The 15,663-nt window shown below is 50.7% G+C and overlaps 2 protein-coding genes across 3 annotated transcripts; one reads left to right on the forward strand and one right to left on the reverse strand.

Annotated features, from left to right (window-relative positions):
• Nucleotides 1-566: 566 nt before the first annotated feature.
• Nucleotides 567-1,241, reverse strand: DNAJC30 (DnaJ (Hsp40) homolog, subfamily C, member 30). Its single transcript, XM_006859697.1, has one exon. The coding sequence runs from the start codon at nt 1,239-1,241 to the stop codon at nt 567-569; it is 675 nt and encodes a 224-aa protein (XP_006859759.1).
• A 208-nt stretch (nt 1,242-1,449) lies between these two features.
• Nucleotides 1,450-15,224, forward strand: WBSCR22 (Williams Beuren syndrome chromosome region 22). 2 transcript variants are annotated; one of them, XM_006859698.1, is made up of 13 exons: nt 1,450-1,497; nt 1,596-1,633; nt 4,319-4,414; nt 4,497-4,579; nt 4,674-4,770; nt 6,788-6,884; nt 10,217-10,267; nt 10,746-10,831; nt 10,983-11,037; nt 11,271-11,329; nt 12,533-12,580; nt 14,958-15,047; nt 15,170-15,224. In XM_006859698.1, exons 1-13 carry the CDS (start codon nt 1,450-1,452, stop codon nt 15,222-15,224), a joined length of 903 nt encoding a protein of 300 aa, XP_006859760.1. The 2 variants fall into 2 exon arrangements, with proteins under 2 accessions (XP_006859760.1, XP_006859761.1); XM_006859699.1 differs by lacking the exon at nt 12,533-12,580.
• The last annotated feature ends 439 nt before the right edge of the window (nt 15,225-15,663 follow it).

Below are 15,663 nucleotides of genomic sequence, written 5' to 3' on the forward strand. Positions count from 1 at the left end.
AGACAAATGTGCACACAGGAGCACTCATTCCTCATGTTTGGAGACCTTGTTTCCCCACTCCTCCATGCCTCCAACAGAAGAGAGAAGGGGTCCACATTAGAGAACTAGTTAGGTCTTCACACATCCCCCTCTTACTCCAGGCCCCACTTTCCCCGTGGCACAGAAAGACAAGGGTCACGCAAGCCCAGAGCGTTTCATTTGGCAGCCAACGCTTGGTCACATTGCAAGGTTACAGAGGAGCCCCATAGTCCAAACGTGGGCAAGAAGTGACAACCAATTCTTGCTCGGGGCTTCACAATGAAGGGAGAGCTAGTGATCCAGAAGTTGACACCAAGGAGGTAGACCACCAGGGGACCCCAGAAGAGCCGTCTTCTCTGACCCTTCACCCCTAGAAGTCGAGTCTCTTCATGTCTGGGCCCCTTTTTCTTAGGCGTCGGATGGGCTCCTTCTCTGGATCTTAGGGGAGGGATGTGAAGGTCAATCGCTGAGCTGGGTGCGCGGAGCAATGGGAGGCCAGTTTCTCTGGAGGGTAGCGGGGAAGGGTTTCCTTTCCCCCCTCTCTCTAATCACATTCGAAAACTCATGATGACAAAGATCGTGAGGAGCAGAAGGACGAAAGTCGCATCTCGGGTGTCATCCCAGCGGAAGCCCCTCCGGGCCTGGTCCTCTCGCTGCTTGCGGAGGGCCTCGCGCCGAGCTTTCAGGCGCCGCTCCCGCTCCAGCTGCTCCCCATAGTGCGCCTGGTAGAAGGCGTCGAAGTTGAACATGGTGCGCGGGGCACCTGACGGGGCCTTGCCGCCGCCGTGAGAGGCGGACGGCGGGTGGCGGGGCGCGCTGGCATCGGCTGCGGTGGTCTTGGAGGGCCGCACTCCGGGTCCGCGCAGGTCCGCGTCGCTGAGCAGGCCGCGGTCATACTTGCGGCGGAGGGTGGTACTGCCCAGCACCACGTAGGCCTGGGAGATGCGGGTAAAGCGCTCAGCAGCCTCGGCACTCCCCGAGTTGCGGTCCGGGTGATAGAGGAAGCTTTGCCGGTAGTAGGCCGCCTTGATTTGTGCTTGCGTGGCTGTGGTGGGGACGCCGAGGAGCTCGTAGAGCGCCGTGCGCGAATAGGGGCCGTCGCTCCAGGAACGAGTCCACACTCCTAGACCCAGGATCGATCGATCATTTGCTGGCGTTATCCCCGCCGGCCTCAACCTCCACAGCAGCAACCGCGGCCACTTCCTATCGCACTTGGCCGCCATCTTGAGTGGATCCGTCGGGCGGGGACCAGAGGAATTGGCCAATAGAAGGCCAGAGTACTTCGCAGCGCGTCAGCCTTGCAGCCAATCAGGTAAAAAGAAGGCAGGGCGAGGGTATGGGGCATGCGTATTACGAGGCGGTCGCCGGGCCGATGATATAAAAGCTGAGTCCACGAGCCGCTAGTAGGCGGCGTGCTGTGGAGACGCGAGGATGGCTTGTGGAGGGCGGAGACCGGAGCATGGCGGACCCCCGGAGCTGGTGAGGCTGGGGCAGCGACACCCCTGTTGCCTTTCGCAGGACTACAGTGTCTAGCATCGTCCCCTTACCGCTCTTTTCGTTCTCTTTTCCTCCCGCAGTTTTACGATCAGAATGAAGCCCGGAAATACGTTCGCAAGTGAGGAGCTCGTGGATGTCGCGCGGCGTCCGCGTCTGGGGGCCTGGGGTCGGGAACCGGTGCATTGCGGACTGTGTTAGGAAAGCACGTAGCATTTGAGTTTGGGTGGCAGAAGCGCTGATCCCCTTTCTTCCACTGGCAGAATTCCCTTTCATCATGCAAATCACGGGATCCTCTGGGCCTCCGGACCCGCATCTTTATAATGGGAATGATTTTATCGGTGGTTTTCAAAATTTAATGCGAGTTTGTTTTGACGCGGTTAGTGGACTTAGGCAGGGGCTGTGTATGTTGGGGGCTTACTGTTGTTAAGTGCCATTGAGTCGGTTCCAATTTACAGCAACCCTGTATAGGATTTCCGGGGAGCGGTGGGTGGGTTTGAACCTCCGACCTTGCAGTTCAGCGCTTGATCACACTGCGTCACCAGGACGCCATATTGGGGGGAGGGGACAGTGTTTTTAGAATGCTTTGTGTGTGCCGCCTGCTGTGGCGCTGTCAGTAGGCAAGGTCACTGGTTCAAGCCTACCAACCGCTCCTCGGAAAACCCTACACGGGGTCGCTATGAGTCAGAACCGACTCGGTTGCAGTCAACAACAACAAATTATATGATTTCTGAGACCTGGTGTGGCATTGCTGGATAAGCACTGGACTGCTAACTTAAAGATCGGCGGTTCTAACCCACTAGCCACTCCTTGAAAACCATATACGTGGTCACTATTAATCGGAACCGGCTTTTCAGCATTTAACAACATTATGCAATTCCAGTTAATCCTCAGTGGTCCGAGGGGGCGTCAGAAGTGTTTCTGGATAAAATAAAATTCAAAGATGTTGTGATTTTTCTACAAGCTTTTTGAAAAATAAGTCCCCTCATAATATCTGAATTTCATCAAAGGTCAATAGTAATCAAGTTGTATCACATTTTGTATTTCCAACAAGTGCCTGGTGGGTTTATTCTACAGTGCTTATCCTATAACTACACACCAGGATTCCAATACAGTATGCTATAGAAAAAGTTCTGATACCCACTTTCTCCTTTCATTTGTTGGTGTTGTTAGGTGCCATCGAGTCAGTAGTGACTCATAGCGACCTTATGCACAGCAGAACGAAACACAGCCTCACTCCTTTCATTAGGTCAGCAAAAATAATAGGCCCAATTGTCATGTGTCAAAATAACGTATCTCTCTTAGCTGACAAGTCCTGTGTTAAATGTTAGGCATTTTGAGAACTATGAAGTGAGAGTCTTTCTCTAGATTTTGAGAAGGCCACAGTGGTTAGGAATCAGGCTGTGAAATGCAAGGTCAGCAGTTTGAAATTACCAGCTGTTTTGCAATAGAAAGATGAGGCTCTGTGCTCCTGTAAAGATTTACAGCTTTGGAAACCCTGTACAGGGTCGCTGTGAGTCGGAACCGACTCCATGGCACATAACAACAACAACAACACTACGGACACACTCTGCCCAGTAAGTTAGTAAGTTGCTCTCTTTTGAAGGGTGGCTGCTAGTCTGAATGACCTGCTATGAAAATAAGAAGAAACCAAAATCTTTTGCTGATATGTTTGTGTTGCTGTTGATTTTGTGTGGATTTAGTAACATACAATATTAAATTCATTAGATTTAGTAAACTATTACTGAATGTTTTTAACCTGTAAAAACATTTCTTACTTGAACCGAGGGTACCAGAAAGTCCTTATGTGGTTTGCATTGTACTCCTCATGGACAGCACTGGTTTTGTAGTGCAAAAGCATTGGTAACACCTACATGAGCAGACTTCAAAAAGTGGTTGGAAAGACGGAATTAACAGATAATGGAAATTGTTTAATACAGAACAGTGTGATCTTTATTCCATTTTAATACTGTGGTCTCTATAATGGTGAATTATGATATCCAGAAATGTTTTTGAGCATTGCTTTGTATAATAAAGCAAAAATGCATTTTAAAACCAGAAAAATGGGCATTGGAGAGACACACCCCACCCTCCCCTGCACCAAGGTAGACCTGCAAGGGAGCTCCCTCTGCAGATCTCTGCATCTCATCTGGGACACTCTGAAGAGGGGTGGGAAGATCATAGAATGTTTTCAAGAACGTTTTGAAACTCCCTTGATGGGCTGCTGGAGAGAGATCTGATGGTGCAGTAGTTGAGACTCACCCAGTGGGTCCTCTGGTGAAAGCCCTGACTCCTGGCGCCTATAAAGAACATAGCCTTGGGGGTCCTCTGGGGCGGTTCTATTCTGCCATGTAGCGTGACTGAGAGTCAGAATCTGCTCAGTAGTGCATAACAGCAATGGGGGTTCTTGGGAAAACAGGTCTTGAATAAATTAAGTGCCGCTGAACTCAGAGCGGCCCTGTGTAGAGTTTCTGAGGACCAGCTGGTAAGTTTGAACTACAAACCTTGCGGTCCAATGCTTATTCTACAAGTGCCACACCAGGGGAAGGGTGCATTAAAGCCTAATGGTTGGTCATTAACTAATGCAGCAGCTTTGCAACTGGTACAGTTAAAATTTTTGTTATAACAAAATAACTGCTGTATGGACCTTTTCACTTTAAAATAGATGTTAGAGTGATTAAAATTACCAAATGAAGGGATCAGGAAAGTCTCTCCGTTCCGTATGGTTGTCCCTTTTTATTTTACTTGGCTCTTTTGGGTCTGGGGAAACTCCCTCATCAGTCCATCTTTCTGTCTGTCTTTCCAGTTCACGGATGATTGATGTCCAGTCTCAGATGGCAGGGCGAGCCCTGGAGCTCCTATATCTGCCTGAGGACCGGCCCTGTTACCTGCTGGATGTTGGGTGAGATCTGGAGACTGGCTATGCTTTCCAGGTGGTGGGGCTGCTACGCACTGCTCAGTCCTTGGTTGATTGTGTTTTCCAGCTGTGGCACTGGACTGAGCGGAGACTATCTCTCGGATGAGGGACACTATTGGGTGGGCATTGACATCAGCTCTGCCATGTTGGGTAAGTGTGTTCTGTTTGGACTCGAGTGGATTACCTTCCTGATGGAGCAGCTGTACGGGTCGACTCTTTCCTTAACTTCCTTTCTCCAACCTAGATGCGGCCTTGGACCGAGACATTGAGGGAGACCTGCTGCTTGGGGACATGGGCCAGGGCATCCCCTTCAAACCAGGTTCCTTTGATGGTTGTATCAGGTGAGAGGCAGTAGCTTCCAGTTCTTAATCCTCAGGCCAATGCACTCCAGACCTGGGCAGCAGAGTCACATGAGACAGTCACAAATGTGCATGTCCCTGGGGTTTTCAGGTCTATGGAGTCTCAGAGCATGGTGTGTGTTTTGCATTTCAAAACTTCCCACTCCTGTGATTACTTTGCACTGGCTGGTTCAGGCCCCACAGATGCAGAGTCTTAGACTCTCGGAACCATCTTGTTGGCCTGGCTTCACTTTCAAGAGCACTCAAGTGGCCCAGACCAGTCTCTTCAGTGGCTTAGGGTTCTTCCTAGGTGGTTAGGGTCAAGTCCCCTGAGTTTGAAGCATGTGCACAGTACCTTATTCACAGATTTTATAAAACAGAAATGATTGTTAGAAACATGGATTATCTGTCGTTTACTGTGAGTATGAGGCAGAGACAGGAAGGGGGGGGGGTCCCACCTTCGTCATAACCTGGGTACAGACCTCTGGTGAGCCAAGATCAAGAGGCAGGGGCGTTGAGGTGTCAGAGAAGGGAGTAAAAATTTGGATTGGGAACAAGTCTGACCACTAGAGACCCCTTCAAGAGTGGCAAGTGCTCTGTCATGGCTAAGTGAGATGGTCTAGCCTACTGAAAGCAGTGACCAGTAGTGTGGTTTGTGTGCTGAGCACTTTTTTTTTTTTCATTTGTCATTTGTTATGTGTAGGAAGACATGGCGAGGCTCTGTGGAGTAGGTGCAAATGAAACACTCCGGCTTTAAGAGTCTTTGTACATTCGTGTGGTTCCGTTTTCAGTGAAGCAGTGGCTAAGTCTAGGGGACAGCGACACTAGTGAGTGCACACACCATAGAATGGTCAACCTTTTGAGACCAGAGGGCAGCATTCATTTCAGGACAAAACGCAGAAGGGCGGGGAAAGCAGCAGGAGCGGAAACCAGGAACTGTGGGATGTGTGTTGTCCTGTCACATTGAGGGGACTGTAATCACTGAGATGAAGTGTGTGGTTTGTTGGATGTAAAATGGGTGATCTGCGCTATAAAGCTTCACTCAGTTCTCCCCTCCCCCACACAAAAAAAGGAAAACCCATAGCAGAATCTCTTAGCACAAGATGTGGGCCAGTGACGGGCAGGGTTCTGAGGGTGGGGAGCAGGATGGGTAGGATTGGCTTTTTTTGAGGACTTGGCTCCTAAAACACTAACTCCTTCCTTTGAAATGTTTTTGTCAATTCGGCTCTGACTCATAGCAACCCCGTACAGGGTTACAGAGATAGTAAATCTTTGCAGAGCAGAAAGCCTCATCTTTCTTCTGCTGAGCAGCTGGTGGGCTCGAATCACTGATCTTGTGGTTCAAAGTCCTATTCTAGTCTCAACTACACTCCCATCCTATGTACAAAGTAGTCCGATCCAACCAGTGGTGAGTGTGAGCCCAGGAGAGTAGTTGCTCTCAGCTGCTCGGGGAGTGGGTCCCCAGCTCCCAGCTACCCCATGTACAATGGACGGCTGCCCCGTCCTGTGCTCTCATCATGATGGGTGCACACCAGGCTCCTGGGACCCAGAGGGTTTTCACTAGCAGGTGTTAGGAAACAGCCCATCAGCCTTTCTTCATAGTCCCATCTCCATGTGAAAGCTCTGTGTGGAAGGGAGGTCAGGAAGGAGAGTGTGCAGTACAGGGCTGGGGATTGTGGGGACACTGGACAGATGGAGCTGAGGAGCGGTGAGGTGAGTGCCTGAACGGCTTTGTATTTGTGCTGTAAAGCGCATTTCCCTGGAGGAAATAAGGAGTGGTGGGAGACGGACATGGCACACTGAGCCATGTAAGTTTAACTTCAGAGGCAGGTAGAAACAAGCTGGAGAAAGGTTTCCCCGGAGCCAGCTGCAAAACATTTAACAGTGACCTTGCATAGACTGTTGGATGCACTGTTGTCGCAGGGTGGGCAGGAGGGTTCAGCTGGTAGTCAGGACTGTTGGGGTCTCCAGGGGCTGGGGCAACAGGGCCGTTGTTGACTGAGCCCACCCTTCTTTCCAGCATTTCAGCGGTGCAGTGGCTCTGTAATGCAAACAAGAAGTCTGAAAACCCTGTCAAGCGCCTGTTTTGCTTTTTTTCTTCTCTTTACTCTGTGCTGGTGAGTATGAATTCTCCCACCCAGGCTACCTGCCTGCCCCGCGCCCCCGGTCCTGCAGGTGATGAAGCAGAGGTGTCCCATGGGAAAGGTCATTCATATGGGTCTCAGACTAAACAGAAGTTAAAGGTTAGTGGGCAGACTCTCCCTAGACCAATTCACTAATAATGGAATAGGGTCTGTTTGTGTATTTATTACTATAAAAGGGGCATGACAGGGGTGTCTGACCTCTTATAACTTCACAAGTGGAGAGAGTGTCAATATCAACAGCCCAAGGCCGATTCCCATGAAACAAAGGTCAGACATGGCTCCAACCGTCCCTCCCATGGCACTCTAGCTTTCTGCTGGCTTTGCTCATTCATTGCCGTGACCACAGAGAACTCCAAGACAATATGATTTTATCAGGGAAGTTGAAGGCTGGCCTCTTTGTAGTCTTCAGGCCAGCTCGGGCAAGTGTTACATAGCTCTCTGTCCTGCAGGTACTTGGCTCTAGCTCCATGGGTTGGCAGACTAACACCCCACTCTGCCAGCGTGCTTCCTGCCCATAGGTACTTAGTTTTTTCAGTCTGTGGTCTAGAAGCCCACTGGGCTGTATCTTGCCAGTCTCGTGCTGGTTTCATGGCTCTGCTGCCACCTTTTCTCTACTACTGCTTCTTGCTGTCTCAGGTGTTAACCGCTTGGGTCGAAGAGCTTCAGTGCACGGATCTTGGGTCCAAAGCGAGTGCTCTATACCTGGCTCTCTTCTTTCTTGGTCTTAGTGAGCTCCCCCCTTCCAGCCTCTGGGATGGCTCATTTTAAGGCTACTGGGGTAGCAACATGAATCACTCCTCACATCGGGACCAGTCCCTGGAAAAGGAAACATTATGCTTGGTAAAGTGCGGAGTTTGTGAAAAAGAGGAAGACACTGCTGCCCCCCTCTTGCCCCCAGTGAGATGGATTGGCACAGTGGCAGCAGCAGTGGGCTCAGCCTAATAGCGATTGTGAGGATGGCACGGGACCAGGCAGTGTTTAGTTCTGTTGTGTGTAAGGTTGCGGCTGTGAGTCAGACCCAACTGGACGGCACTTACTACTGCCACAAGGATGCTCTCCATACTCCTTACATTATTAACAAGCTAGCTGATGTCCTCGGTTGGCCCATTGGCATTGTCTTGATCTGTTGCTGTAGGATGAGTACTGGACAGGTTAGCAGTTCAGACCTACCAGCTACTCCTGATACCAGTTATTCACTGTTGTATCACAGGAGACCTATCTGCATCTCCTTTCATCAGCCCCGCCCAGACAGATTGGATACTACTTAGTGGAGATTCTACCTTCTTCCACTCCCTCTGGATCTAGGTTCCCTCTCGAAAGCTTGTAAGCCAGTCAGTTCTTGCCTTTGTAGAACCTCCACTTTGGGTTGCCAATGTCCAAGTTGCCCATCTCTGTCTACTCTGTGTATGGAGGGGGTGGGAATGATCCTCGCTGTAAAAATTTGTTCCCTCTTTTGAGTTACTGCATCCATAGGTATAGGTCAAGTTCATCAAATTGTATCACATTACTCTTTTTTTCCTCTTCTTTCTTCCACATTGTAATAGTTTTGATTATAGACTGACCTCCCAGATCCTCTGTTCTTATAATTTTATTCTGTTCTTGACTCTTCCATTTGTCAGTTGAGTTCAGGGTGATGCTGCCACATACGTCATTCTCTGGTTGTTGTCTGTTCTTGTTCGTTCTCAGTCCACAGAACTTCCTTTAGGATGTTTTTCATAGCAGGGTTGGTTTTGGCAAAATCCCTTAGTTTCTATTAATCCTGGAATGTTTTGATCACACTGTCATATTTGATTGACATCTTTGCTGGGTAGAGGATTCTTGGGTGGTATTTTTTTCTGTCAGGGTTTTATATATGTCTCCCCATTGCCTTCTTGCCTGCATGGTTTCTGTTGAGAGATCCGAGCTTAATCTGATTTGCTTGCCTTTGTATGTTACATTTCTTTTTCCCTAGCTGCTTTCAGGATTCTGTCCTTATCCTTGTCTGGCATTTCCAAAGCCTACCCATCTTCCAGTATGGGGTGTAGGTCTCCTTCCAGCTCATTTGCCTCAGTCACTTTATCTCGTTTCTGGACATGTGCAGATATGGTCATCTGTTTCTGTTTTTTGGGCATATTCAGGAGTTATCTGTGGCCTTAATACTTAGATAGGTGTGTATTTTGGTATTTTTTATGCTTTCTGATTGCCTCCAGGTGGTTGTGATTAGGAGATGGGCTTCCCTTTTCACTCTTGTTCCTGAGTAATTTCAAGATGCCACTGTTGGTCGTTGTGATGTAACTCAGGATTTAATTTTTGGCCTATTTCCTTTTTAGTGTGCCTGTCCTACTCCACAATCCCCGTTCAGGTGTTTTTCCTAGTGATAAATGGTTCAGGGCTGGCTGTGGCCGTTTGGTTTTAAATGGAAACTGTCACTTTAAATTTTGAGGAGATCTGTGCGCATGCGTAGTAGAACCCTCTGTGGGTGGGGGTGGAGTGTCCACTCGCTCAGGCACCCCCTATAGTCACCGGAATGGAGGTTGCAGATAGCGAGAGACCAGTGAATAGACACCAAAAAAACCCCAGAATGTCCACACCTGTATCTCTGGTTCTGTCAGGTGTCCATAGCTGCTCTGATCCTTCTCCTGCTTGGTCTCGCCCTAGATGGTGCCTCTGGGAGCAGCTGAGTGTCTTGAATTAGAAAGCACTGGATTTCTTGCTTCTGCTACAAATTCCATTGTAAACCTTCCAACCATCTAAATATTCCTTTAGATGTGGTTCAGAGTTGTGGCACCATCCCTGAGCCTGCTTGGTCCGGTGTTCTGTGTTGTTGCTGACAGAGCTCCTCACTGCATGTCCTCTCTCTCCGCCACCCTCTTGTTTGTTCTCCGTCCTTTCCCTTCTGCAGCTCCTGCTCCCTCCCTCTGAGGAGTTACCGCTCCCATAGGTGGGGGGCCTTGCAGATGACAGGATTTCTGTCCCCCACATACTGGGGTTCATCCTGTCGTTCTGGGGACGTTTGCCCTTCGCTGAAATCCTGCTGTTACATCTTGAGCTCCCCACTACTTCTGTGCTCACGGGTTCCTCAGAGAGAGGCCAGACGTCACCCATTTGTCCCCATTTATTTTCCTCTGGTTCGTATTGTTATTCTAAAGTGGCTGTGTGCTCCTGAAGCTCAGGCTGGCGTTCCTGCTGTCCCCACACCTGTGTCCTCTGCCCTATGAGCAGTGTTCACACATAGTGGAGTACAGACGTCAAGAGTGCAGAGAGACAGGCGTCTCAGGCTGGAGTCCACAGGTGGTAGTAACATGGTGCTGTTTCTGTTTTGGCAGGTCCGTGGCGCCCGCGCTGTCCTTCAAGTGTACCCGGAAAACTCGGAGCAGGTGAACCCCCCCGGGTCCCGTGGCCAATGGAGGCATAGGGGTGGGGGGCGTCCAGAGCGAGCTCCTCCCTCACCTCTCCTCCTGCTGCTGGGAAGTGACCCGTTAGGCTGCTTGGTGGGAGGAGGGTCCCCGTGGCCCCGATGGTGCATTTCCTGACTCACGAAAGATGGTGTCAGATTGTGATGGTAGCACCGACTCAATTCCACTGCCATCGAGTCAATTCTGACTCATAGCTGCCCTGTGACATGGCATGAGTCCGGAGTTCCCGGATAAGAAACTGATGCTTAGGGAAGACTGGTTCTAGTCTGCTTTTCTCAGCCTGGCTTTTCAGGACTCGGCAGTGGGAAGGGTCTGTGACAGAGGCTTCATATGTCCCAGGCTGGGTTCCTCCTAGAAGCAGACTGGCTCCTTTGCTGGCGTGGAGGTGAGGCTGGATGTGCCTCTGGCCTCCATAGTCTGACTGTCTGTTCTCCCCCAGTTGGAGCTGATCATGACTCAGGCTACAAAGGCTGGTTTCACCGGGGGCATGGTGGTGGACTATCCCAATAGTGCGAAAGCCAAGAAGTGAGTGTTGCCTGAGTGAGGGGGGGTGGGAGCGTCAGCCGGGCCACATGAAGTCCCCTACCTCAGGAACTGGTAGAGTGCTGAGCTGGGTCATCCAGACCAGGGGTCCTGTCCTTGGAGGGAGGGCCTCACTTGCTCTTTCTTGTTTCAGGTTCTACCTCTGTTTGTTTTCTGGGATTTCTGGGTCTTCGAGCGTTCTGCCAACGGTGAGGGGCCCTGGGTTTGCAGACCTGAACAGCATGCTAGAAGAACGACATAGGTAGAGCAGGTTCCAAACCTGGAGCATGGCATGTTGGAATGAATCCTCTGGAATCTGCTCTCCAGGTCCCAGAATAGGGTGGTGGTTCTACTATCTGTTGGAAGGACTCAGCCCTCGTGGGGTGGGACAGGTGGGTTGAGAACTGTCCTGGGTGGTCTAAAATCTCTGTGCTTCTTGAAGGGACCGAGTGACCCAACGGATGCAGGCGAAGACAGGCAGTCCACATTCACCAGTGACAGGTAAAGCCCTTGCTGTCCAGGCCTCAGCCTCACAGCAGCCAGAACTGTTGTGGACATCATGGCGGAGGCAGGACTTCTCTGCTTCTGTCCAGCTTTCAGGTTTATACGCAGCAGTGACAATAGGTGGCATGAGAACCAAAGACCTCCTTGGGCTGTGCTGGCTCTGGCATTGGGTTAGGGCCCATCTGAATGTGTGGGTAGCTACAAAAGTCTGGACACCTTGCCTCCTCCCACATTGAACAGGCTGTCTTTGTCCTCCTCTCTTGACACACCCCCTTCCCTCTCCTGGGTCATTCCCATCAGCCACCCAGACACACGGGGTACAAAAAAATCCTCCCTTCTGTCCATTTATCTGCTTCCTTTTATAGTGAATTTCCTGCTGTTGCTGAAGCTTTATCCTTCCATGTCACACGTTGGCTCTTGTCAAGGTCACCTCTCTCTTGCCAAGTCTGGGTCTTTATCTCTCTGGTTTGAACTTGCCTGCTCAGTGAGCTCCCTCCTTCTCTTTACTGGGCTCAGGAGCCACTCACACCCAGTTGTCTCTTGGTGGCTGTCCTTTCCCAGACTTTATCGATGCCTCTTGTGGCATACTGTGGGTCCAGCCTGGACCCCCTTATCTGTATGGCGCCAGAATGCAACTCTGAATTCCTAACTCAGTCTTAGCTCACCTGATGACCAGCCTGCTGCTCCAGGACACACAGCACTTGGCTTTCACCTGAACTGCCTTCCCTGCACCCTGCCCTCTCCTTTCTGTCTTTCCGTCTTTCCTTCCATCTCCACCCAATCCATCAGCAGACCCAAAAGCAACCCTTTCCCCATTCTAACGTCTCTCTAGTTGCCACCTCTTACAGTGTTTCAACTTACTTTTTACACAGTTCCAAGACTTGAGTTTTTCTTTTTTTTTTTTTTAAAAAAAAATGTAAGCCATACTGTGATCATCCATAGCACTAGACTGCTAACCACAGGGTCATCAAGGTCAGTGTTTCAAACCTACCAGCTGTTCCTGGGAAAAACCTATACAAGGTGGTTGGTACCTATGAGTCAGAACTAACTTGATGGCCCTTAATGGCACTGCCTTTCCTTTAAGGACCGCCAGTGGTGGAAATCCTGAGTAGGCCTCATGTTCACTGCAGACTGAGGCTTTCTGATCCCTGAAGAGTTCTGGTGGCCTAATGGTTAAGCACTTGCCTGCCAACCACAAAGTGGTGGTTCATACCCACCCCGTGACTCTGTAGGAGAAAGATCTCGGCAGTCTGCTACATTAAAAACTTACTGTTAATAAATTTTTTATGTGTCAGTTCTGACTCATAGCGACCCTGTGTAGGGGTTCCGAGGAGCAGCTGCTGAATTTGAACCACTGACCTTATGGTCCAAACTGACCTTGTGGTCCATTACAGCCTAGGAAACCACATGGGCAGATCTCCTAGGTCACCTGTGGTCACTATGGGTTGAAATGGACACGAGGACAGTGAACAACAATGACTCCTCCAAAGTTGTCTAGCCTTCCTAGCCCATTCCACATGAGCTGGTAGGAACTACTGTAGATGTTGCTGCCCTAAGGTGCCCACCACTTGCTGCCCCTATTTACTCCCAGTGAGTGGTTCCATGTCTTACTTCACAGAGGAGTTAACTTCCCTCAGTCCATCTGAGGAGCCCGCTTGTCCTCACACTGGTGTCCGCAGACGACATGTCCTAATTTATACGTAGGGAAGTTCTGTCACCTTGAAGCGTCCATTCCTCCCACTTCATAAAGCCGGACTAACAGCACCACCTTGGGCCAAGGGTATTCAGAAGCACAGAGCGTGTTTGTGGAGGGCTCTGCTTGGCTCCTTACCTTGCTTCTGCAGGCTTTTAACTCAGCAGTCCTGCAATTTGGGGGAGCCAGGGGAGTTGGTGCCTGTTGGAAAGACAGTTGATGAGTTCGGTTAGAGTCTCTTCTGTCTAGTTCCATTCAGGACAGTTACAAATAAATCTGGGTTTGTAAAACTATTTGTTTTAAAGCTTTACCTGATGCATATCTGATCCACATTTCTTGGCACCAAGTTAGTTGCATCCGTGTGTTCGTCAATTCTTCTCAGCTTGCCTCCACTCTGTTCTCTAAACTCTTCTCCTGAGAGCCTTCCTTGTCATCAATCGGAAGACTTGCCTTAGCCCACCTTCCTGGCTGTTGTTCAGTGGAGTCCTCACTTCTCAGTACCTGCTGTTTGGGGCCTTCCCCTCGTGACTCTTGGCTCACATTTTGTCCCCTACTCACTGCTCCTTCCTTGACCTCACTGTCCCCAGTTTCCACTTCTTTCTAGATTGCTCAGAATTAGGTCTCCTGCGTCTCCAGTCCCAAGTTGGCAGCTGTGTCCTGCTTCCGCATCTGGCCCTTAAAGAGTCTGAGCTTCAATGGGAACTTGATGGCATGCCCCCACACTGGTTTCTTGAGGCTGCCACCAGCGTCATCTGGGTTACCCTAGTCCTCTTCTGTCCTCTGTGGCTCACCCCCCCCCCCCCCACCTCCGTTCTATCTGCGCCCTAGTTGTGGGCCCTTTTGTTTCTTGCCTGAGTTGTCTCTATGGCCCACCAGAGTCAGGTCACCTCATGGTGTCCTTCCTGTGGTGAAACTTGTTCATTGGCTCTCCACTGCTTCCTGGAGGGAGGACCATGTTTCTTGTTGGCTTATTGCCCTCCTGGAATTGGCCCAGCCTTTGTGTGATGCTATAGGATAAGCATTGGACACAAGGTTGGTTTGAACCCATTGAAGTTGGAGCGGACTCAACCGCACTTAACAGCAACCCTTCCCCTTTCTTGTACCTGTAATTCCTGGCACATGGGACTGTTTGCTGTTCCTTGGCCTTCCCTCTGGCCCCTCTCAGAGTTTCGTTTTCCTGTATTGTTGCCTCATGGGAGTGCTGTCACCCCACTCCTGCTTGAGTCACCAGCTTTTCTCCGCTGCCTGTGGGCTGCTCCTTCCCTGAGTACTCCACTCACGAGGCCTTGTGTGGGTGGGCCCGGCCACTGTCCAGTCACAGCCTTTGGGCCTCTTCGCAGTTATGGATGCCCATGTCAACTGGAGTGTCCAGGGGCTGTGACTAGCCCAGCTGCCAGGCGGGGTGTGGTCAGGGGATCCAGTTAGCCCCTGCTCTTGGCCTCTCGCCCTTGGGGCTGTGGGGGCCTCCTTTCTCCTCAGCCAGGGCCAGGGCCCAGATCAGCTTTGGAAGATCGTCGTGGAGACTGCCATGAGCTGGGTGGCTTCATTTTCCTGCTTCCGACAGTCCTCATTGCTATACCAGACATAGTGGCCTCAGACAAAACTGAGTCTGAAGTGACTTTTCTTGGGCCCCCAATTGTAGGTCTTCTCCAAGAATAGCTCTGCCCTCCCACCCCCCACAGGCAGGGTGTCCACGCTCCCCAGAGAGGTGCCTGCCCAAGGAAGTGGGGGCAGCCTCTTTGGATCTCCCACACCATTGATCTGGCCCAAGGGGGCTTCTTATGGTTGGGACGATTGACTAGGCACTTGAAAGAAAGGGGAGCCAACGCCGCCTGACTCGGGACACCATGCCATCTCTTCCTGCTCGGGTGCACTCAGTGCTTCACCTGAGCAGCGCCACCTCTCAGCACACAGCCCATGTCTCCTGCACAGGGTCTCCCATAGGATCGTGAAGCGAGATTTGGCCAGGAAGAGCCGGACCTGGGTGCTGCGGAAGAAGGAGCGCCGCAGACGGCAGGGCAGGTGCGTGCTGGGGGGCTGTGGGTAGGGTGGGCCAGCTGGTGCCAAGGACTCAGCTGCGTGTGCGGGGGGCCTGAGACCCATCTGTTCTTCACACACACACACACACCCCATCTTGTGCATAGGGAAGTCCGACCTGACACCCAGTACACCGGCCGCAAGCGCAAACCCCGTTTCTAAGGAGCCGTTGTGTCCTTGGCAAAGCTCTGCCCTTGGTGCCCAGCCGGGCACCTGACACTGGGAGTGTCTGCTCCTAAAGTGCCTACTTCCTCTGTTGACCACATTTTGTCTGGAAAAAGTTCTAGAGTTCTCACAGTATTTTCTTCTTGGAAAAAAAAAAAAAAGTGTGAAGAGCACCTTATTTTGTTTGACAAGCAATAAAGCACTTTTTGTGAAGTTCTCCGGTATTATTCCACCTCTATGGCCCCCCAAAATCCAGCTACTATTGGTTTCACCAGGCAGGAATTCAGTTTTGATTGGAAGGAACACAGATGGGTTCTTGTCACTCAGGATTTAGTGCCTTAAGTTGGGGAGTAAGTTACCTGTCAGTAAGCAGTTTTCAGGGGCCTGATCACTGGCAACAATAGGGGTAGGGATTAAGGGTGGTGGGCCATGCCAA

The sequence above is a fragment of the Chrysochloris asiatica genome, unplaced genomic scaffold, assembly GCF_000296735.1.
Source record: "Chrysochloris asiatica unplaced genomic scaffold, ChrAsi1.0 scaffold00034, whole genome shotgun sequence".
NCBI classification, from domain to species: Eukaryota; Metazoa; Chordata; class Mammalia; order Afrosoricida; family Chrysochloridae; genus Chrysochloris; species Chrysochloris asiatica.